The sequence below is a fragment of the Marmota flaviventris genome, chromosome 17 (assembly GCF_047511675.1).
Source record: "Marmota flaviventris isolate mMarFla1 chromosome 17, mMarFla1.hap1, whole genome shotgun sequence".
Lineage (NCBI taxonomy): Eukaryota > Metazoa > Chordata > Mammalia > Rodentia > Sciuridae > Marmota > Marmota flaviventris.
In genome coordinates, this window is record NC_092514.1 from 45,512,468 (window position 1) to 45,535,411 (window position 22,944).

General features: G+C 50.4%; 1 protein-coding gene across 6 annotated transcripts in view; it reads right to left on the reverse strand.

Annotated features, from left to right (window-relative positions):
• The window catches only part of Msi2 (musashi RNA binding protein 2), a 369,627-nt gene that overhangs the window by 70,634 nt on the left and 276,049 nt on the right, over positions 1 to 22,944 (reverse strand). For all 6 annotated transcript variants that reach the window (XM_071602928.1, XM_071602927.1, XM_027950228.2 and 3 more), the window contains exon 8: positions 4,007 to 4,089. In XM_071602928.1, the coding sequence (XP_071459029.1) occupies positions 4,007 to 4,089 (83 nt within the window). The remainder of the gene's footprint in view (positions 1 to 4,006; positions 4,090 to 22,944) is intronic.

The following is a 22,944-nucleotide window of genomic DNA, read 5'->3' on the forward strand; positions in this document are numbered from 1 at the left end:
GCCAAGTCTGGAAGGCTCTACCCAGGCACCTCCCTGACATCCTTTTGGGGAAGGCCGTGCCAGGCCTCTGAGGAAACCTGGACCAGCTCTTTGTCAATTCCCACCTCCCTCCCTGCAGCTGACTGAAGGCTGGGCTCTGGCGACTAATCAAGCAAGTGTCCCTGCTGCTCAGGGGCTGTTTCAATCAGGGGGAAACGGCGGGAGGCATTATTAGCTGCACCCGCAATGGGGGCTCACGGAGTGGCCAGAGAGGACCGCTCTCAGAGCATGGCTCCATGAGTGCATTTGTGCCTGTTTATTGATAAAGAGCCACATTTGCATTTCCCTCTGGCTGGGGCTGAGTCTCACTCTCGCAGGGTTGGGCCTTGAGCTCAGGTGGCAGGTAGCTTCCCACCCCTGTCCCTTGCCACTTGCAACTCTGTGCCAGTGGAGGAAGAGGCTGGGAGATCTGTGGCTGGCTGAGACCCCTTAAGCCCCCAACTTGGCCTTTCTCCCTAGCCAGGAATCTGGCCCCAAGGGAGCTTGTCTCCTCTGCCCTTCTTCTAGATGATCAAGGAAAAACATGGGCCATAATATGGCTGAGGAGGAAAGGAAAGGACACTGACTGGCCATGGGAGGCCCAGAGGCCAACAAGAGGAACTTTAAAGTCTCCTTCAGCCCAGAGATGAAGTATGGCCTTGCAATACACACTTGAGCTCTGGAGTACGGCTTTCGGGCCCTGAATTCTGGGGCTGCCAATTACTGACTGTGTGAGCTTGCAATCTCTCTGCCTTGCCTTCCCTATCTGTAAAATGGGGGTAATGACTACATCAGAATGGACATGATCATCAAATAAGATACGTAAAGCAAGTGTTGAGCAGAGTATATCACCTGTACTCGAAAATTAGCTATCTGTGTGAGTAGGTAACATGTTGGGTCTTTCTGGACGTCCCCCTGCCCCATCCTGGAGACCACACACCTTCTTGAGGCCGGCACAGGGAGTGAGGGGATGAAGTCTTATGATCCCAGCTTCCGGAAGACAGCTATTCTGGGCCTCAGCAAGCAGGAGCACTAGGGCCTGCTCTGGTTGGTTGGATGGTACAGAAAGGCCCTGCGTTTTAAAAATGCCTGGGAGACTTATCAACTGAATTAGCCTGGAAATGGCTTCAGTAGCTATGACGTGCCTCACTGTCATGTGAACTCTCACTGAGTCCTTTAATCATTCCACAGTTACTCATCGTCTACCAAGTGCTGGGCACACATGATTGAATTAAAGATCTGGATTCAAGTCCAACCTCTGTGACTCATCAACAATGAGACCTCTCCTAGAAGGAATATGAGAATACCCTCCACTGCAGGATGCTGAGAGGGGCACAGCCACCTACCAGCTCCTCTGAGACCCAGGGAGATAGCGAGGGCTGTAAGAGACTGGCCTTTCCAGTGTCACACACCTTCCAGTGTACCAAACACACTACGAGCATTCCAGCAGCCACCAGGGCTTCTAGCTGGTGGTCTCCGAGTTCTCTGCCTTTCTGGATCTCTCATTTGAATTCTGTCCATAGCACAGTATAAATGCATTTCCTTTCTTTGGGTCTCAGTAGAGAATTCAAAGCAACTCAGGATGCAGGCTCCTCTACCAATCCCCTTTCAATCCCACCCTTTTTCAGAGGAGGGGGTGCTGGCTAGAGGAAGATCTTTCAGAGACAGGTGACCGGGACGATGGCAAGAGCTCATGTTCATCAAGCCTGTGCCCTGAGACAGGCTGTGTGCAAAACTCTATGTTCATAGCATCTCCAGCCTCTAATGACCCAAAGAGGTGGCACTGTTGCCAGCCCTGCTTTATTTATGTCCAGTCACCTACCTCTAAATTCCCCCTCTTGGGGCCCATAGTTGGTGGGGCTGGGCTGGGCATCGGGATCCTAGTCTCTCTGCCCTGCTTCCTCCTCTTTGTCTACTTCCAGTTTTGGCTTACCTCTTAAAGAGCATGTACTAGCCCCAGATTCAAAAGAAGACAGAAACTTACACCAGACTCACCAGTTACTCGCACCTGTCAAAGTTAACACCCACCTGAGTGGAAGAGTCACTTAATGTGGGTGGAAAAGAAATGGCCACAAACTTCTCTGGCTTCTCTTGGTCACCTAGGGTTTGCCTTTCACCCCACACTCAGACAACTGTACAGTTTATCACACTAAAACTCAAGACCTATGGTCCTGCACTCTCTGGGCAGCCGGGGCCTCAGTTTCTCCACTGGAACAGTGAGGAGGATAAAGTCCTTCCCTGTCTGGGTCTCAGGCTCATTTCCAAGCCTGTCAATAGTCAAAGGCTGTATTTGCATTCCAGGTGGCACACAGAGCTGTTCTTCCTGCACTGGGCCTTTCCCGATGAACCGTGAAGTCCTGGCAGGACAGGAAGGGCATCTGCCTGCACTCTCCGCTGCTCCTTCTATTCCCTGCTGCCCAGGCAGCCTTCAGCGGAGCCTGTCAGGCACTGCACACAGGTTTAAGTCCTCTGTCTCTCTAGTTTTAAAAACAGCAAATAGTGACCTAGTGAGAGAGAAAGGTACCATGGAAAGGCAATGGCATCTGAGGGACAAAGCCTACAAAGGGACCAGTGGTATTATCTCCTCGGTCCTGTTTTAAAGCATGCACTGACGTCTCCAACATGCAGTATGCAAAGAAAGAGTATTTTCATTTCAGATGCATATGATGGCTAGGAACAATATGAACAATATTATTTTAGTGCCCTGGGAAAAAATTAGCAAGTCAAATATTGAATCAGGCCTGTAGCACCACATGCTAAGCAGATTGCTTTGATCTTATCCACACTAAAAGCTCTATTATTGAATTTAAAGTTGGTGAACACACATCAGACCAATATACAACGCATATCTAAATGTATGTTTCAGAAGCAAGGAACGTTTTGACAAAAGGGAGAAAATATCAAAGTTACAGCGGAGACTGAAACATGAATTTGCCCTCCCTCTTCTCTTAGGGTTGGAAGCTTTGCTAGCCAACCAAAATGCTGGTGCACCAGAGGACTTGCGGATGGCTCCAGAAACACCTTCTGGAGCTCCCATTTTGTTCCAGAACCAACAAAGAAGGGGTTTCTCACCCCCTACCCAACTTAAAGAGAGGATCCTGAGATAGCAAATAGGCACACACTGCATGGCATGGCGCCCTCTGGTGGCCACTTCTCTGGGAGGCCTACTTGGCTCCCCAGATCCCATAGTCCAACCTCCTCCCTCCTCCAGAGGCAGCTGAGGCAGGAAAAGGAACTTCAAAGAGCCAGAGGGAAGGAGGGAAGCAGCTGGTCCTGAAGGCAGACACAGTCTAATTGACCACCAGGGGAGGGGGTGTTAATTACCCAGCTGGGCCCAAAGAGAACTAGTTTGGTAAACTTCCTATCCACAGACTAGCGTGGAAAGCACACTGTAAACCAGGTTCAGCCAACTACAACTCACAGGCCACATCCAGTGCCCCTGTCTGTCCTTGCAAGGCCCAAGAGTCAATAATGGTTTCTATGTTTTTAAATGGTTAAAAAAAAATAGTATTTTGTGGGCTGGGGATGTAGATCAGTGGTAGAGAACTTGCCTAGCATATGTGAGGCAGGGGATCAATCCCCAGCACCATGTACACATAAAGAATAAGTAAATAAATAGATAAAACGGCAACACGGGAAACTTCCATGAAACCCAAATCTATAAACAAAGCTTTATTGAAACACAGCTCTACTTATTCACGGGATATACAGCCGACGGATGCTTCTGTGCCATGACTCAGGGGTGATTAGTTCCAAGAGTCGGCTGTGTGGCTGCAGAGCTGAAAACACCATTTGGCCCCTTATAGAAGAGCCCATCCATCCCTGTGCTAAACCACTGCCATCCCGCACAGAGCTGAATCCTGAGACTCTAGCCAGTTCTTGTGCCCACCCCTGCCTAGCCTGCACACGATGTGGGGTGCAGCCAGGTGGCCAGCAGTGTGCGCTGGGGAAGGGGTGTCCCATATCACAGTAAACCCCCCAGACTTACCATTTTATTATTGATTTCATGGAAATGAATCTCACAGACTTTCTCCACAACATCTTCATTCTCAAAAGTGACGAAGCCAAACCCTGAAGGGAAAAAAAAGGAAGAGAGAAAACAAGAGAGGTGGGGTGAGTTGGGCTGGGCAGGCCCTCCCGGGGGTTTCTCTTGACAGCCTGCAGTCAGGACAGGCTCCTGATGGGGTGGGTGGGCGGGGTCCCTGGGACGACCTTGAAGTCCAGGCAAGGATTCTAATTTGTACCCAGCTCCCTTCCAACAGCGAGGAAAAGTTAATGATTTCACCCACATGCAGCGGGCACTGTGTGGTTTACATTTGCCCCGAAGCAAACAAGAAATTGACTTGTCTGTTATTTACGGGGGTCAGAGCCCTGCGGCTCTGTGCGCAGAGGCAGGCGGGTGGGCGAACGGCAGCCTCGCGGATCACTGCGGGGCCACGCTGGCCCTTTCCGGGAGCTGGAATGGTCAGCCCTCGGGTCGGCCTCCAGACGGAGGCGGTTATTTGTCCTTTTCTTCCTGAATTACTTCCTCTAATACCTCATCAGGACATCCTGAGGCCTGGAAGAAACTATTAAAAGTTGCAGGCCTCTGTTCTGCGCAGGCATCCTTTTTCTACTGCCGCTTCAAAAGCGCTGCGGATTTGGGGCAGTTTAAGGCTGTTTGATGCCTGCTGTCAGCCGTCAGCTATCCACTGTATTTACTCGGCTGGAGACCGGCTTTGCTAGACAAGCTGCACTGAAGAATTTTGGCAGGCGACCACTGCTCAGCATCCTGAGTGTCTCTCTCCACCCTCCTGCCCCTTCCTTTCTTCTCTTCCCACCCCCGACCGCTTTTCCTGCATGCAGCCCCAGCTGTGACCCGACTCAGTAAGCACCGCGGTCCCACACAGACCCGCACGCAGGGGCGCGCCCTGCATGGGATGGAACATGCGCAGTGCCGGCACCAACATGGGGAAGGGAACCAGGCAGAGGTGCAGACGCACCAGGGAGCCAGGGGGCCTGGGTTCCAGCTGCGAACTATGCATCCTGTCTCTGGATAACCTGGAGAGCCCCTTCCCCTCTGAGCCTCACATTATGCACCTGCAAATTTAGGCGGTGGGACTGGACACGGGGTGCCCTCACATTCAACTCCGGGCTAGGGACTGAATGTGCTGTTGTCCATATGCCTGTCCCTCCCTATCCCCTGGTCCATATGCTGAAGTCCTACTTCCCAGTGCCACACTGTCAGGAGGTGGGGCCTTTGCCAATTGATTCCATCATAAGGACATGAGGATGGAGCCCTCACAAAGAAGCTTAGTGTCCTTATCAAAAGCCATGAGGGAGCTAGCTTTCTGTCTGCCAAGGGAGGCTCAAGAGATTGGTCTTCTCTAAGCCAGGAAGCGAGCCCTCGCCAGAACCAGCCATGCTGGTCCCTGACCTTGGAGTTCCAGCCTCTAGAACTACTAGGAAACTCCTGCTATTCGTAAGCTGGGGTCCTCTCATATAGCAGCCCCCACAAGACACTGTCCTCCCCAAGGTTCCAAATCTGGCTGAATGCAATGCTGGACACACCAAACAGGAAGAAAAAAAAAATCAGTATGACTTTTTGTATTATGCTCATAGTGCTTTCTATCCACAAGAAAAACAGATGCTTCCCATTCAACCTGGTACCCAAGGTGGAGAAGGCCTCTCCCAAGTCCCTTCTGGCTCACATATCCAACTCCACCACACTCTGTCAGGAATACGAGGTGCTGATACACAGAGCACTTACACACAGCTCCTGCAGACTCGTCAAGATTCTTCAGGAAAAGATGAGCACTCTCTGCTCTCAAACAACCTCCAGTAAAACAGAAAGCTGGGACCACCACCCAAAGGTAATCAGGACCTTCAGTGTGCGCCAGTGGTTACCACCCACCAAACACTGGGCCAGTGCTCCCAGGGCACACAGCCCAGCTCATGTCACACACAAGATGGACATCTGACCTTCCATAAGGAGGACACAGGCATTTGCTATAGGGGCTCAAAGAGGACAAGTTTCACCCAGTATCACTGGTAAAACGTGGGTCCTCAGCTACCTCTGAGGTCTGAAGCAGGCAGGAGATACACAATGGGATTGTGTGAAATTAACCTTTCTCCAGGTTCACAACCACTGCCCTCCTCAACCAGGTCCCTGGAGAGAAAGCCACAGTGCTGCTGTTGGTTCCCCTCTCTGGGCGGTTTTCCTTGGCCTTTGGATACGCCCCACACCCAGAGGCAGCGCCCACAGCATTTCTTTTGCTCTGGTGTGTCTGTTCCCCTGCCTCCTTCGAAGGTTCTGAACAATGCTCAGCTCCCCCTCCCAGGGTTTGTTTTAGGAAAACTGGGTGGTAAGGGCCTAAAGACCATTAGGTTAGAAGTCCCACCCAGGGAGGGTGCCCTTCCCAGCATCTCTTTGGTTAAGCCCCTTCCTCCTGGAGCTCAGATCCTAACTAGCCCTAGGAGAAGGGGTGAAGGGCAAGGGCAGGGCTGGTGCCTCTTCTTGAGTCCCAGGCCCCTAACAAACACACACTGTGCTGAGTGAATGGCTGACGGAACCATTTCTGTGCCTCCAGGGACAGGGTGTCTTGCCAATCCACGTGAGTCACTGCTTTGCCTCCAAACGGATGGAGCCTTCCTCCTCCTGCACTACCTGGCCCACTTCTGTGCCAAGTGCTGTTGAGGACACACAGAGCAACACGATTCTTCTTGAGCAGTTCACTCTTTAAAAGGCTCGCTTCAAGCCGGGTGCTGTGTTGCACGCCTGTAACCCCAGCCAACTCGGGAAGCCGAGGCAGGGGGATCACAAGTTCGAGGCTAGCCTGGGCAATTTACCAAGACCCTGTTTCAAAATGAAAAATAAAAGGGCTGGGGGCATAGCTCAGTGGGAGAGCAGCCTGGGTTCAATCCCCAGCACTGGAAACAACTTCAACAAAACAACCCAGCAAACTTGAGTCAGAGCATCCCTCGGAGAAAGCCTTTCCTAGGATGGACCTCACTTTCTGATGTGTCCCTCACTTCTAGCCCATGGGCCGCATCTGTCTTTGAAAGCCACCCCTCTGGCCTAGTCCCAAACCCAGGTACCTTGCAAATAAAACAAGCCCAAGTGGACCAGTTTTTCAGGGATCTCAGTGCTAATCAAGGTGAGTGCAGAGGCTGGAATGCAGCCCTCCAGATAGAGATCCATGTCCTAATCCCTGGCAAGCACGAATGTGACCTTACTTGGAAAAAGGATTCTTGCAAATGTAACTAAGTTAAGAATCCCTAGAAGAGATTATCCTGGATTTAGGGTGGACCCTAATTTAAATGACAGATGTTCTCACAAGAGACAGGAGAGGGAGATTTGAGACTCAGAGAAGAAGGGTGTGTGAAGGCAGACGTAGGCCAGAATGGGGTGATGCAGCCACAGACTCAGAAAGAGCTGGAGCCACCAGACTCCAGAAGAGGTCAGGAGAGATGGTCTCCCACAGTTTTTGGAGGGAGGACAGCCTCAACCTCCAGAACTGTGAGAATCTATTTCTCTCTTTTGAGCCACAAGTGGTCATTTGTTATGGCAGCCACAGAACCCTAGAGCGGTGAGGTTACAGGTTTCAGCTGCCCCCAAAGAGGCAGGCCATGTGCCACCCCCTCCAGCTGACCCACCAATTATGCCGCTCTGGACAGAAGGCAGGCGTGTGGATGTGTGATGGGGACAGAAAATGAAGTCAGGGCCGGAGAAAGACACCACTCCGCAGGCCAGAGGACAGCCGGGCCTGAAACACACTTGACCCTGGGAGAGAGGCCAGGTTTGTCAGGCCACCATGGGGCCCAAGGCCGAGCTCCCTGCCCTGGATGCTGCATCTGTGCTCCATCCAACTCCTTCCCGGCCTACTGTGCAAAGCACGGGACCCCAAGCACCTACAGTTTAGAACTCTTTGCTGCCAAACTTCCTCCTCTGTGCTACCACGCCCAGACAGGAGGGAGGGCAGCAGAGGGACAGGAACTAAAGTGCAGAAAGCTATGGGGGCGGGCACAGGCCTCCTCCCAGAATTTCAGGTTCTGACTCCCATACTCTCCCCGCCCGTCCCTTCCCCAGCCCCACACGACTCAAATTTTTGTGAATATCACAAAAATGATTCTCCTGACTAAAGGCGAAAGCCTGGATTTCAGGCCCATCCGCCCTCGATGCAGAACAATTCAGTGATGTCAAGACTCGTCCGTGGGATTTAAAAGATCTATATCATCTCAACATCCCTATCTGTAAGGTCTGAAGGGAGAAAACAAACTTGATTATGTCTAAAATATTTATTTATTCCATTTGGGGAAGCAAGGAAGCAATGAAACACTTAATTATCAATAAGTGTTATTCCTTAACGTATAATCATTTTTATTTCACAGGTGTATTATCATTTCCAATGAATTAGTAACTCAGTAGCAAACAACCTCCAAATAAATTAAACTGAGGAGTGGAGGACAAAAAACAATGGGGTCAGAAATTTGGGAGGGGTGGGTGGGTGGTGAGAAAACTCATGTTTGGTGTTAGTCTTTTTTCTTCTTTGAGATAAAATTTTTATGGCGTTAAAACAGACGTAACATAAAATTTACCATCTTAACCATGTTAAGGGTAGAATGAAGGCAGCGGCCACCACCGCCCATCCCTCAACCTGTTTCACCATCCCAAACTGAAACTCTGCCCCCATTAAATAATAGCTCACTGGGTGTGGTGGTGCACGCCTGTAATCCCAGTGGCTTGGGAAGCTGAGACAGGAGGATCATGAGTTCAAAGCCAGCCTCAGCAACCGTGAGGCGCTACGCAACTCAGTGAGACCCTGTCTCTAAATAAAATACAAAATAGGGCTGGGGATGGGGCTCAGTGGTTGAGTGCCCCCCGAGTTCAATCCCTGGTATGCTACCCCTCCCCCCTGACAAATAGCTCCCTATCTCCCTCTCCCAGCTCCTGGTAACCTTCACCTATTCCAGACACCTCGTATGTGTTCAATCATACGGTATCTGTTCTTCTGCATCTGGCTCAGTTCACACTGTTTTTCAGGCTCTTCTGAACAAACCGCTGCACAGGTTCAACACAGGCCTTGGATGTGGGGGGTGGGCAGTGGGCAGGCGTTGACAATTGAGTGATGATCACCTGCCACTCTCCCCAAAAAGAATCAGAAATGGAATCTTCTGAAGGCCCATCAAACTAAGGCACAGTAGCCAGAACAAAGAAACACAAGTTATCCTCGCTCAAAAGCAAGGGCCAGATGAACTAGACCCCTTGGAGAGTCCCTTGGCCTCTCTGGGCCTCTCAAAGCAGGCACAGCCTGGGGTCTGGACTGATCAGGGTGAGGACTCTGATCTGTGAGCATCCACAGGGGCTCACACTCCACTGGGGCCCTTTGGGGAGTCTGTGAATACTGCCTGCTCCATTTCTCTTCTCCTTTGGTGCTGAGACACCACCCTGGAGCCAGAGACCCTCACCCTAGGTATTTAACTCTTGAAAGCCACCACTAAGAAGAGAGAGGTGCTCCAGAGACTGATGACACAGAGGGGCAGGTGTCAGGGCCAAACAGACCCATGCAGCAAATGGCACCTGCCCAGCCTCTCCGGAAGCCCCCACCTTTAACTGCACCCCACAAATGGCACCTGCCCAGCCTCTCCGGAAGCCCCCACCTTTAACTGTACCCCACACTGCTAAGGGGCCCCAGGAGCCAGCAGAATCAGGGGGCCAAGAAGGTGGTGAGGTTAATTCCCAGTACAAAGGGATTTCAGAACACACATAAGTAGGATAGCAGTTGACAAGGGCCATTTAAAAACAAAATTCTAGCATTCTCCTGAATGAAGCTATTATTGGAAACTAACAAGAAAGCTCTATTTAAGAGATAAGCATTTAACAGTCAAACCTCTTTTCCCTCTTTTATTCAAATGAACAAAACTGAACATTCATCGGAACAATACAAGGTTATAAAATGCAAGTGCATGTGCACCTGTACACACACACACACACACACACACACACACCAGAAGAGACCATAAATCTGAAAACAAGATACCTCAAAATTAAAATGACCTGGGGCTGGGGTTGTGGCTCAGTGGTAGAATGCTCACCTAGCATGTGTGAGGCTCTGGGCTCGATCCTCAGCACCACATATAAATAAATAAAATAAAGGTATTGTGTCCAACTACAACTAAAAAAATAAATAAATATTTTAAAAAATTAAAATGACCTGCTCCAAACAAATACAGTCATGGAGAAATGACTGATAGTTAACTTACAAAGTTGTTTTTTTTTTTTTTAAGGTCAGGGAGGGAAAGTCTTAGCCTCAAAAATTATTTTCTTCTCTTATCATATAGGTCAATGAACACTAATAGGTAATCAGATAAGGCCTGATGCTCCTTCAGTGGGAATCAATGCGAGCATGACTTAACACACTAGGTAATGGAGGGAAAAGGGGAGGGAGAAAAACCCCCCGATTGTCAAATCTATCTGAGTATCCCACGTGGAATTTAAGGTATGAGTATGCAGGAATATTTATAACACACGCAACCCGCCCTCTCTCCCCGGAAACCCAGGGCTGGGAAAGCACTGACATCTGTGGGTTGCTTCCTCATACACACAGATTTCTCAGGTATGGGCCTGGGGAGAATCTTCTGGTTTTAAAATGCTTCTCACCCCTCATCCTAGCTGGTCCTCAAGGCAACCCAGCAGGAGGGGAGGCAAGACAGGCTCCGTCACTGTCACAGTGCTCGACTGCTCTGCACAGTTCAGTGGCTTGTCCACTGTGACGTGGCCACTCAGGCCAGACCAGGAGTCATACTTTCATATCCACACCCTGCTTTTCTGGAGCAGATTGTCTATCCTTGGATCAGAACATTCAAAGGTGGATTTGGTGGCCATCTGGCCCAGAGAAGGAAGCAGGGGTGAGCTGGGCCACAAGGCATGGTAGTCTGCAGGCTCCTTCGGAGGCCACCCCTGGATGGCCGTGTGTCCAGCATCATTCACCTTGGTTGCCCCCACCTCCTCTGGGCCACCTGGTGGACTACTGCGCCTCTGACAATACCCCATCTTAGAGAATCCAGTTCCAGCTGCCAGTAGTGTTTCCTGGGCATTTTCGGATGTGAGGCCTTGGGCATGTGCTGGGGTGATGGGGGGCTAGGCCTGCTTTCCCACCTAGACGCTACTGTGCACTTCAGAGGGCAGGAGAGTCATTTCCCACAATCAGGGACTGGATTCCTTCAGTCACCGCTCAGGCCTGGCACCCAGGGGTGGCTGTTCACTCTCAGTCCGCATTCTGCTTGATTATGTCACAAAGGGAAGCCCCTCTGTACTTGTTAAGCAGTTATTCTGAACTCAGTCCCCACTACGCCCTCCCCATCCATGAAGTTAAGGATGAAGGACAGCGGCCCAGGTGGACCCTGGGTCCTCCCCACCGAGTGCCCTTCTTCATGTGAGGTGAACTATCACAAATGTGTCCTGCACCCTGCCCTCCAGTCTTCCCTGCCAGAACATTTATGGAGTGGGGAAGAGCCCCTCGTCCCAGCAACCCAACAAGAGAGGCCATCCCAGGGACACGCTGCTTGCTGGGCTGCCTGACTGCTCAAGGAGAAAGGCAGGGGGTGGGATGGGGTGGGGGGCACGGACCTGAGTCTTTGCAGAGAAATGTAAAGTAACAAAGATGTTCACAGAGAAAACAATGGAGGTATCTCCTTGGTCAGTCTGACCCGACTGGACGTGGGCTGAGGGACATCTCTGAAGCCTTCTGGACCCCAACCACAGAAGTGGGGCCAGGGTACCCAAGATGTTGGCAGCACACTGACCCCCCCAGTGAGTCAGCAGCCTCAGGGGATAAAATGAACCTCTCATTTCTCTAGCCTTATTAAGAACAGGGGCGGGCAGGCTGACCCCTGCTCTGCCCGGGACTCAGCACAGGGGCTCAACAGAGCTGGTCAGGACAAAGACTTCAGGTCCAGAAGCCACTGGAGGCAGATGTTTGCTACCTCCCACCCCTGCAGTGGCCAAATAAGCCTGGAATGGGGCCTGCAGACGCCCCTCTCCTCCCACCCCTGGCTTCCTCTCAGCAGGAGCCAGCAGGCCACACCGCCTCTCAGAGCCCCCCCATCCCCCTCCCCACCTCGGCCCCTTCGGGTGGCATCATGGCATCCTTCATGCACCTGCTTCCTCGTTTACGCCCGTAGTTTGGCAGCTGGTTGCTGTAAACTATAATAAAATGCCTTTCCCCAAAAAATGAAGGAATGTGACCAGACATGCCAGACATCATGGTATTAAAGCCGTGTCAATTAATTTCTCCCCTGCTTGATAAACGAGCCCCATTCCATCTCTTAATAATGAGGAGAGAAACAAGAAAAGTTGACACTTAGTTTAATTTATTTTCTCAACTTGCCTGGTCATATTTCTTTCTGCCTTGCAGAGCAGGCTGGGGCTGTGGGGAATCTCAAGCGGCTCGTGCGCACAGGACGGGCAGCGATGGGTGTGAAGAGACACGGGGCTCCTTTACTCCCTCACACCACTAATCAGGAGCGGGAGAGTGGCTCGGCGCGCCAGCGCACACCTGCGCCTCTCCAGCCACCTTTGGAGGCTGAGGTGGGAGAGTGTGGGGAGGCAGCCATCTCAGATGTTCAGGGTCTCGGGTAACAGAAATGGCACTCTCAGATTTCCAATCTAGTCCAGTGGAGCTGCACAAGCCTGAATTCCCTAAATTAATATTAAGCTGCGGGGGTGGGTATTTGCCAGAGGGGAGCCGATTTCTCAAATGGAAAGGTGCTTTTCTTTCCTTTTTAGCTGGAGGATGCTCCAGCCAACACTTGACCTTGAAATGTGAGGACAGACCTTCCACAAGTCAGGTGCCCGCCAGGGACCAGCGAGTGTTTTTTCGGTTACAAGGAGGTTGTACTGTATGGTCCACCCTGACCTCAGGATCGTTCGGGGACACTCCTAGAACTCTCCTGGACCGTAAGCCCAGGTGGGGTGTGCCCAAGTGTGCTGGGTGTGTCCTGCAGCAGGGCCTTCAGCTGGGGAAGAGCTGGTGAAGAGTGCAGCTCTCTGGGCTCTGCCTGTCTCCTAACGGGCAGGAATCTACATTTTCATCCAGGTTTCTGGTAACTCCGGTGCCCATGCATGTCTGAATGCTCAGTTTCCCAATTTAGGATGAGCCAAGCAGATCACTGGGTCAAAGAGAATCTGGAACTTTCCATAGGAAAGAGAATTCTCAGGATCCCTCTTCTATGAAACAGAAAAACCAAAGATGTTTTTAAGAAGCCTCTGACATCCTTTTCATGGGCAGCCCTCATCCAAGGCAGACCCAAGAGATCAAGGACAAAGCCAGAGCTCAGAAGCCCGCTCATACTACAGTGTAAAGGGCAGATCTTGCTTCCACTCCCAGAGGTATTGAAAGGCTACCTGATGGAAATCCATATGCAAAAGCAATTAAAAGCAGAATCAGGCACTGTGTGTGTGTGTGTGTGTGTGTGTGTGTAAATTGCTGAGGGCACTTCCCTGAGTGTGTGACACTATACAAGTATACACAGCTTTCCAACATAAGAGTGAGGACCGGGATGGGGTACCCTGAAGACCCACCCAGGAAGGAGGAGGGGGAGGTTAGAAAAGGCAGGCAGAGTGGAAAGGAAAAAGAGAGAAGGTGCGGAGGGAGCAGGACCTCCGCTATCCCCAAACCGTTTTTCTAAGAGCGGAATCTGCCATGAATACTGATGGTGCGATTTCAAAGTGCCTGCGGCTGCAGGGAAAGGGTGTCTCATCCCAGACTCTTGTTAACTGAGAGGCAAAAAGCACCTGTGGTCCAGGCCAGACAACCCCAACCTCATTTAATTCCGAGTGCGCTCCATAGCAGCGATTCTGTGAATGACACTTGTCAGGGCGGCAGATTAGTTCACAAACCTATTTTTTTGTGCGTGGTGTTCCATCTTGGTCGGGAAAATAGTCAGTTCTTGGCGAGAGAGACACATATTACTGCTGTTAAGTGCCAATATAAACTCTGGGACGCAGTGGTAAATTCACCAAATTAAATCGCTAGACAACTGGCTCGGATCAGGACCCCGGCAGAAGGTGCCAGGACTGCAACGTGCGCCCAGCGGGGTGGAGGAGGCTGAGGTCGAGCGCGCAGCTGGAGCAAGGGCATGAGGACGCACCGCCTCCGCGTCTGCTCTGGAAACCACAGGGCCTGGGTGGCTTCGGGGGCTCCACACGCCGGAGCGGGCCTTCCAGGCCTCTCCACCCCCGGGCTTTCTAGGCTCAGGGGATACGGATGCTGGCTGGAAGCCCTTCTTTAAAAAGAGGTGGGTGTTTGGGTGGGTACCCCCCAGCCAGGGTCCCAATGAGTGGATTTCAAGTCTGTCCCCTTTCCTGGCATTCACCTTCTAGTCTCATCCACGTAGGGAGCGACCCTGGAAAGGTAAGAGGGAGTTTCACTTCACTTAATGCCCCCACTGAGGTGGTGGGGAAAAGGGCTTGGACTTTGAAGCCAGGTAGATATGAGCCAGGTACATATGACTTCCTTTAACCACTCTGACTCTCAGTATCCTCTTCTGAGAGACAGAAATAATAAAATCCACCTCATCGGCCAGAACAATTGTTTGAAAATGCTAGGTACCCTCAAGGGGCTTAGCTACCCACTTCCACCAACCAAATGGGACTTCTGGCCTCTCCCCTGTGCCAACCTCTCTCTCCACACTCGCTCACCTTTGCCTCTACCCCAAGCCTCACTCGTTAAAATTCATCAGCCGGGGAGATGGAGAGGTCTACAGTGCTTTTACCAGCTACCGTGGTGGGAATGAGATTCAGGGGAGGTATGGGGCAAAACAAGCCACAGGGTAAATTCCTGGCCCATCCTGTAAGTTACAAAGACCCATCTGTGTATTCATTTTGGTAAAAAACAACAAGAGAATCACGGATCTTTGAGCATGGTGCCCTGAGCTGGCCGCCCTGACTCCCGGGGCCTCCCTGCAGCCATCTCAACATGCCCACTTGCCTGCCTCTGACACGTTCTCGGGGAACAGTTACTGGCCGCAGATAAGGTTCCAAAACTCCATCAAAAAACCACTGCTTGGAAGCAGGTTTTCAGCTCTGCCACAAATTATATGACTTTTATTATGAGGTATGGTTTCAGAATAGTCCCAACTGACAGAGCCCTGGCTGGCTGCCCGCCTCTCCCTCCGCCCCCCTCACGGGGTCATTTCTGCCGGCATCTCATGCCCCCAGCCGCTGAGCTGCCAGCCAGCCCCATGGCAGCCTGCGGGTAGGTGGCCGCCCCTCAGGTGCCTCTGTTGGGTGGTCTGCACAAGACGTACACGCTCACTCGCCATGGGGTGGGGGCTGCCTATTTAGTTTTATTTTTCCGGCTGTTAAGGAGCTGTTTCAACATCTGGAGGCCAGATCTCTCTGAGAAGCGGAGAACAGCAGCCCAGGCAGTCTGGCTGGGGTAGCAGCTCCGCAGGGAGGGACTGCAAATCTGCTCCCTGGTCCCCCCCAGACCAAAGCGTGGGGCAAGGAGAGGAGAAAGGCAGTGGAGAGGCAGAGGGGTCCGGGCAGCAGCCTGGCTGGTTTGCGGCCACTCGGGGTGCTCTACCCGGGAGCATCAGCACTCCCTGGAAATGAGCTACAAATGCAGAGGTCTCAGGCCCCACCTGAACCTACTGCACCCAAATCTGTCCTTTTAAAGTTCCTCAGGTGATGTTTATTAAAATTTAAGAAGCATTGCTCTGGAACAGTGATTCTCACATCAGACTCAATTAGGAACTTTTTGTTTGTTTTTAAATGAGGCTGATGTCCAGGTCCCCATCCTTAGAATTGAGTTAGTTAGGTCTGGGGTAACACCCTAGCACCTGTATGTTTAAAAATCTGCCCCCTTCCCAGGTGATTCAGATGCACAGTTAGGGTCAAGAAACATTGGGAGAAGGAAAAAAATCATAATGCTTAATTTTTGTTTCTTCTGAAAATAACTGAGGCTTCACTAATATTTAACATATGGATAGAACGATTCTGAGGCCCTCGAATCTCCACACGTCAGAGACACACTTGTCTTAGACAGCAGTTTATAAATTGATAAAGGAAAAGAGGAAAAGCTACAATGGAGCTGAGGCCAGAGGGGCACCTCTTCTATTCACCTGCAGCAGGCAAAGCTGGCACCGACTGTGTGCTGTTCACATGTGACAGTAAAAGGACATATAGATCATGTGACCTGGCTTCAAGTATTCACAAGGAAATGTGGATTGGAAATAATACGATGATAGATGCACAGGCTACCTACAAGAAAATGACAGCTGATCCTCTTCTCCCCCTTAGCAAGGCACGTCACCAGCTGCACCAGGCCCCCAAACCAGTTCTGATCAGAAGGGACAAGGAGCAAGTAGCCGAATGAGTGAAGAAAAACCTCGTGCTGCAGAGGAAACACTCAGAAACCCCAAGTTTGGGAAATATTTCCCTTGTTATGTGATTTTGTTGCTAAAAACGATGTAACTGGGTCATTCACAAAAGCTCTTATATCTGTATACTTTTAAAACCCGGAAACAGAACTATAAAGACTCATTTTTTAAAAAATGAAATGTTTCAGTGGATTCTGAACCCATTTGTTAAAAATATAAAAATGCAACACTTGATTAGTCTGCATGAAGAACTGATTGACATCAGGGAAGATGGAAATTTACAAGCTGAATTTCAACAAAATCCTTTGCATAATTGGAGGATGGGATTGAAAAATTAGTATCATGATTTAGTCAGCACGGCGAATGTGCTTCTTCCACTGGGAGCTGTGTATCTCGTGAGGTGTAGTTTTCAGTTGGGCTGGGCATGAAAACCATGTAGCAAAATAAATGACACTGAAAACCCACATTTGGAGCTGGATCACCAAGTGTTAAATCGAGAACATCTTTTTTTAAGCAGCATATTCAATCTCATTGTTCTCACAAAAGTATTGCTTTTAATTATTAATAAATAAAATTCTAAATATGGCTCATTGCAAATGTATCCTATTACATTCCTATTTCTGCAGGTTTTAATAAGTAGGTGATATATTAACAGTTGTATCCGTATATAAATGGAATATTAAATAATATACTGGGGGTGCATGCACTCTCTGTGTCTCTGTCACAATTAAGACAGTTTGGAAACTCTAGTTTTGAAAGATGATGGGGCCTTACGTTATGGACTCTGGTTCTGCAGTCATCCCTGAGCCAGAGACTGCTAAAACTAGGGCCGGGGTAGGAGTAGGTACCTTCAGCAAAGGCCAGCTGGTGTGGACCCCTCCCCACACCAAGGGGAGGGCCTTTGGATGAGAAATTCATGGGAGACAAGAAACAGCCCATTCTAAACCTCCTGGGTCCTTCTGGGCTTAAAAGCATTTGGGGGCTTCCCCCTTCCAATGGAGACCCCTGCCTCGTGCACATTAACGGCAGCCGTACCTGAATTCTTCTCAATAAATTTTTCATAGCATTGTATCTTCATTAAAATTTTATTCTATTAGCATTCTGAATCCAAACCACTAAGTACATAATTGCTAAAACATGTGTTAAGCGCTGACTTACAAAATGCCGGTTTTATCATATTGTTAATTAACAGAAAGTAGGATTAATACATTCACAGATCATTAGGAGCATTTGATGCAATTTCACTAGCTCTTTGGCAGGATGGGGGGGTGGGGGTGGGTAGCAACCCTGGGACTTCAGAGCAAGGGCAGCAGTACTCCCTGGGGTTCACGCTCAGCCCCAGGTTCTGGGAGTGCGTCGAGGAGAAAGCCAGGAGAAGACAGTGACTCGAGGTCTAGTTTTCCTAAAGGAAATGATTCTAACCAAGATCTGATGTCACTCAGTGCCAACTCAGAAGGGCCCACGTGGGAAGGATTTGGGTGGAAAGAGAAAGCAGCGCTTTCTGTAAGGCAGAGGAGTGAGCCTGGTGGGGGCGGGCGGTGGGGGCTGAGAGAGTTCAAGTCTTGAATCCAAGGATGTGGTAGAAATTCTACTCGTGCTGCATACTGGCCGTGTGACTTGAGACAAGCCATTAACCTCCCTGACCCTGTTTCCCCTCCTGCAAAACAGGAATAAAAGATGCTGACCTCACAGGGCTGGCACTCGGATTAAATGAGATAATGCAAGCTCCCGTTATCGTGTGTGCACAAGGTTGTAGCTCTTATGTGAGGATTTTGTACCCAGTATTGCTGGGAATAAGTTGGCCACTACCTAAGACTTGAAAATACTTTAGCTATTGATAAATGTGGGCTGTGGCGGGATGGGATCTAATGGGCTCTACCCCGAGGTACCAAAGTCAAGCAACTGGGGCGTGTGTTTGGACGCACCTTACTATCATCTCCAATGGAAACCTGGTCACAAGATCCTCAGGCCAGAGGGGTTTACTCAAACTTCTTGCCACCCTGTCCGGGGAATTACAGAGGTATCCAGGCATGAAATGGACTAAATGTCTTCTCTGTTCCCAGCCGTCCAAATTGCTTTAGCCTGGCCCGATGGTGGTGCTCCCAATTCTTCACGCTTAATAATGAAACAGCCCACTGGCTGGGCAGCAAGCAAGACCAGCGCTGGAAGCCAGGAATGGAAGAGCCACAGCCGGCCAGGGTGGAGGGAAGGGGCCAGGCATGGGGTGAGGCCTCCTGGAAGCTGGGGGCCAAGGCAAGATCGGAAGCTAGAAGCCACGGCCAAACGGAAGCCAAGGGCGGGAAAGGGGAAGCAGCCACTCAGCCAGGAAGTGACCAGGGTTGCTGCCTTGGCGGTCATGCTTATGGCTGGGCAGCAGATCTTCCCAGAGGAAGGAAGGACAGGGCCACAGCAAACTATTAGGAAAGACAACAAGTGGGATCCCCTTGCTGGAGACAAGCAAAAATCAGAGCTACGGGAAATCCAAAAATTAGTGAGGACAGACGAGCCTCTGTCAGGCCAATGAGAAGGGAAGGAAGGACCAGGCTCCAGGTTGTTTTTTTTGTCCTGGAACACTGTTTCAAGGCCCTAGGTACTTAGTAATTTAAAGGTTTCCAGGGGCAAGACCTAATATGTGGGGTTTTATTTGTGGACAGTGACTGAAAAGAACCCCCTTATCTGTAGACCGTGAGTGGCCGGAGCCTGGGCTCTGCGTTCAGACGGGGCTTGTAACCTCAGGTCCACAGCTCACCTGCCTCAGTTCCCTCATCTATAAAATGGGATCATAACATCATAGAGTTGCAGAGTTTAAGGAAGATGGTGTACACAAAGCTTCAGAGGCCGACACATTAGTGCCTCGCTGGAGATCTGCTTCCCTTAGATACCGACTTGCAGAAATGACTTAATAATTTGTCCGTGGGATCAGGGCTCCAGGAAATGCTGCCTCTAAGGGGGAACTGTTTGGAGTAACGTCTTCTCCACCGACGAAGTGGGAGCAGAGAGGGCTGGGGACGGAGTGGTGAAGGGTCCAGGGATGTCCTGACACTCTGCACAGTGCTCGCTGCCCTTGACTGCAGATAGCTCTTTTCATGGCCCAGGAGGGCCTGAGGGCACACCTGGAAGCCACGTGCAAAGGCAAGGCTTGGCTTTCCACCAGGAGCCAACCCTGCCTCCCATTCTCAAAATGGGAGCCAGATCGTGTCTGTGTACCCCAAAGTCAGCAACTACAAGACAGCTGAGCTTGTCCCCGGACTTGAAAATCACAGTGCACAGACAGCTTATGTTGTGGCCAGTCTGCCGCTCGGCCGCAGAGACCAGTAACTCCAATTTATTTGTGTCTGGGGCCTTAAGGAACCTCAGCTGTCATCCTTTCCTCAGTTTATTACCAAATTTCTAAAATATTACATTCTTTATTATATCCAAATTCACTTTATTGCACTTGACAATACAGATAATCACATACCATATGCTCTAATGTTTTGAAACCAATGCATGTTGACAGCGGTTTTTATTCATGATGCATAATTCCGTCCTGAACTCACAATGAGGCATCTGAGCACCCAGCCTGGTGTTAAAAGACTTTCGCCTAATAACAGATTAACAATACAGCAAGTTTCCCAGACTCGCCCCTCCCTCCCCATTCTCTATTTGCAATGCGAAAATGTACCTGAGCTGAAAAGATGGGTTTATGGTGTGTGTGTGGGGGGACCCTCCACCACCTCCCACCCGCCCTTCCCAGAGGGTTTATAATGATCTGTTATTGTTCCACGCTTATGAAACTTGATATTGAAAAGAGGAATTGGTCTTGCGCCAAGCAGCAAGGAGACTAATCACAGCAGCCCACACTGCTGGCCCCCAGAGCTGCGAGCACAGAATGCCCCCCAACTCTCATTTGGAGCCTTTCTTGTTTTTACTCGTGTCTTGCTACAAGCAAATATTTGTCACTCCTCTACCTTGGTGAGACCGTCCCTCTCTCGACCCCTCTTCCCCATCCCCTGGGTATCCCTTCTGTTCCCAATTAGCCCCAAGCTTCCAGGCAAAATGGAAACAGCTGGGGGTGGTTCCTGCCCTCAGCACCCGCACCTCCCATATGGAAAGGCCAGGCTGGTAGGAAACATCTCCCCGACTCCTTCAGTCCCTCGACCTGCGGGCGGCTGAAGCAAAGGGTAGATAATGGAAGGATGATCCTCCAGCTTCGTGGTGGTGCCCGGAACAAACAATGCCATTTCACGCGTCCCCTAACTAAGCACTTTCATTTGCTTCGGAGAAGCACTCAGACAACTGTAAACCCATTAGGTTGTGTCCGATGCGGGAGAGAGCGCTGGGTGCTGTCACCAGCAGGGAATCAACTCAGATTTACAGATTCTCAAAGCCTTAATATATAGATATTCGTCTTCCCCTGCACATAGAGGAGGGGACCTGGGCAGGGGTGGAGGCGGCAAGAAGAGCAGCCCACAGCTCAGTGGCAAACAAGCCAGAGTTTTCGCAATCATTCTCCCGGATAATGGGATTTCTCTACCAGGGGAGGGGCCCCGGGAGGAAAGCTGGGTCCTCACTTTGCTGAGCACTTGGCTGTTTTCCCCAAGCTTAGGTGGGTAGTGATGGTGGAGGATCAAGATCATCAACATCCTGTGGAGGACCCAGTGACCTTCTGGGAAAAAGAAGCCCCATAGGATCTAGAGGGGCCTGGCATCCGAGGGCTTGGTCACCTGCAAAGTGACTTAGCCACCAGCAAAGCAGGCCACAGGAATGCAGAGGCGTCTTCCCGAAACTGCCCTGTTCCTGTGCAGCTTGTTATAACCCTTTCCACAAGAAAAACCCGACTTCCTTCTGGGCTTACACCACGACTCCAAGAACGTTCTCTTTTATTTCTTAATCATCTCCAGCAGAGAGGGGCTCCCTCCTCCTACCTCAAAGAATTTGGGTATTTTTATTTGTTTTTTGATTTCTGTCCTTTTGGCTTGTCTATCAGGTTTCGAGCATAACTACTAAATAAATAACTACTACTAAATAACTAGTAGTAGCTAAAACTGATATCTGCTAGCAAGACCAGAGCAAAAAGATATAATTTCATAAAGAATCCTTTTGAAATATTATCCAGGTCTCTATGGACCTGAATCCCTGACAGTTGGGGCCAGGCTGGGCTTTCCTAAGGCAGGACTCATCTGGCTGCCCATCACTTCTATTCTCTGTTGGCATACTTCTGGGGCCAGGGATAATACTCTTCCCTATTGCTTCACCAGGATGGCCTGACTAGCAGGGTCAGTAAATCCTTTATCCCAAGCTTCTTCACTCTCTTGGTAACTTCCCATGTAGCCTTCTACAGTTGGGAAAGCAGCCCCGGTCCCCTCCCAGAAGCAGACATGGCCACCTTGTTTCTTCTTACTCTAGTCTCTTCTGGTTCCTCCAAAATTGCTCAGGTGGTGTTGTCCTGGTCCCCATGGGACCTCTGTGTAGTCTACCTTGCCAATGTCCCTCTAACACAGAAGCCTGGAAGGGGAACCCGACACTCCACGGGGGTCTGAGCCATTCAGATGACCAGACGCTGGACTGGACTTCTCCATACACAGATGTCGGGGGCTTGCTCCATCACCCACTCCCTCAAAGAAAGCTGACACTCAAACCCAGGACTCCTGGAAACCTTTACTGAAATCTTGCCCCACCCAACCTTCATTTGTTTTCCTCTTTAAAATAAGCTTTGGTTGTCATCTTGTAATTGTGAAAGTCATGCTCAGTTTTGTCTAGACAATGTGGAAACACTGATTCGTAATATACATTAATGAAATACCTATGATATGGGAGGAATGATGGAGAGTAAGCCCCCGCCTGTCTCAAAGGGTGGGAGAAACACATAACCCACAACCCCTACAGCCAGTAGGCAAAGAACAGAGGGACCGAGTGGGAATTCTAGGACAGGCGCTGGTCTGGTTCACCTCATCCCAGCCCCTTGATCAGTGCCCAGCACACAGCAGGTGCTCAGCAAATGCTGATCACGGCAATGAATGGCTTTGGAGGACGGCCCCAGGCTGCCTCCCTTTCTCACAACAAATGGGTTTTCCTTTCCAAGACCAAATCAGTTAGGACCAGAGGCAGTGAGTACCAGATCAGGTTTGAAGTATAAGAAAAGGAACCCACAGCCCATTCCTAGGTCCAACAACACCTTCCTTTTCAATTTCTACCCACAGTCTGGTCCCCAGAATCTGCTTGGCTAAGGTCTGAGGTGCAGAAGGGTAAGAGAACAGGGAGCAGAAAGAGGAAGAAGGAAGTCAACCCTAGGAGTCCTGGACTTGACCAAACAGAACCGGATAAACCAGCATCTCTGCTGTGCTTGGTGGAAGGCAGAAGGCAGCAAAGAACCCCACTCAGAGAGCTGACCCAGAATACGGTGCCCTGTACAACATACCCAGCCTTTCATTCCAGGATGACAGCCCTTCATGAGAGGCTGGCTGGGTCCCCAAGGGGAGAGGGGACCCAGAATAGCATTCCTAACCTGGGATAGCATTCCAGCACTGGGCCATGCTGGCCCCTCTGCTCAAGGGCCTAGCCCACCCCTCTGAGGCAGCCGCT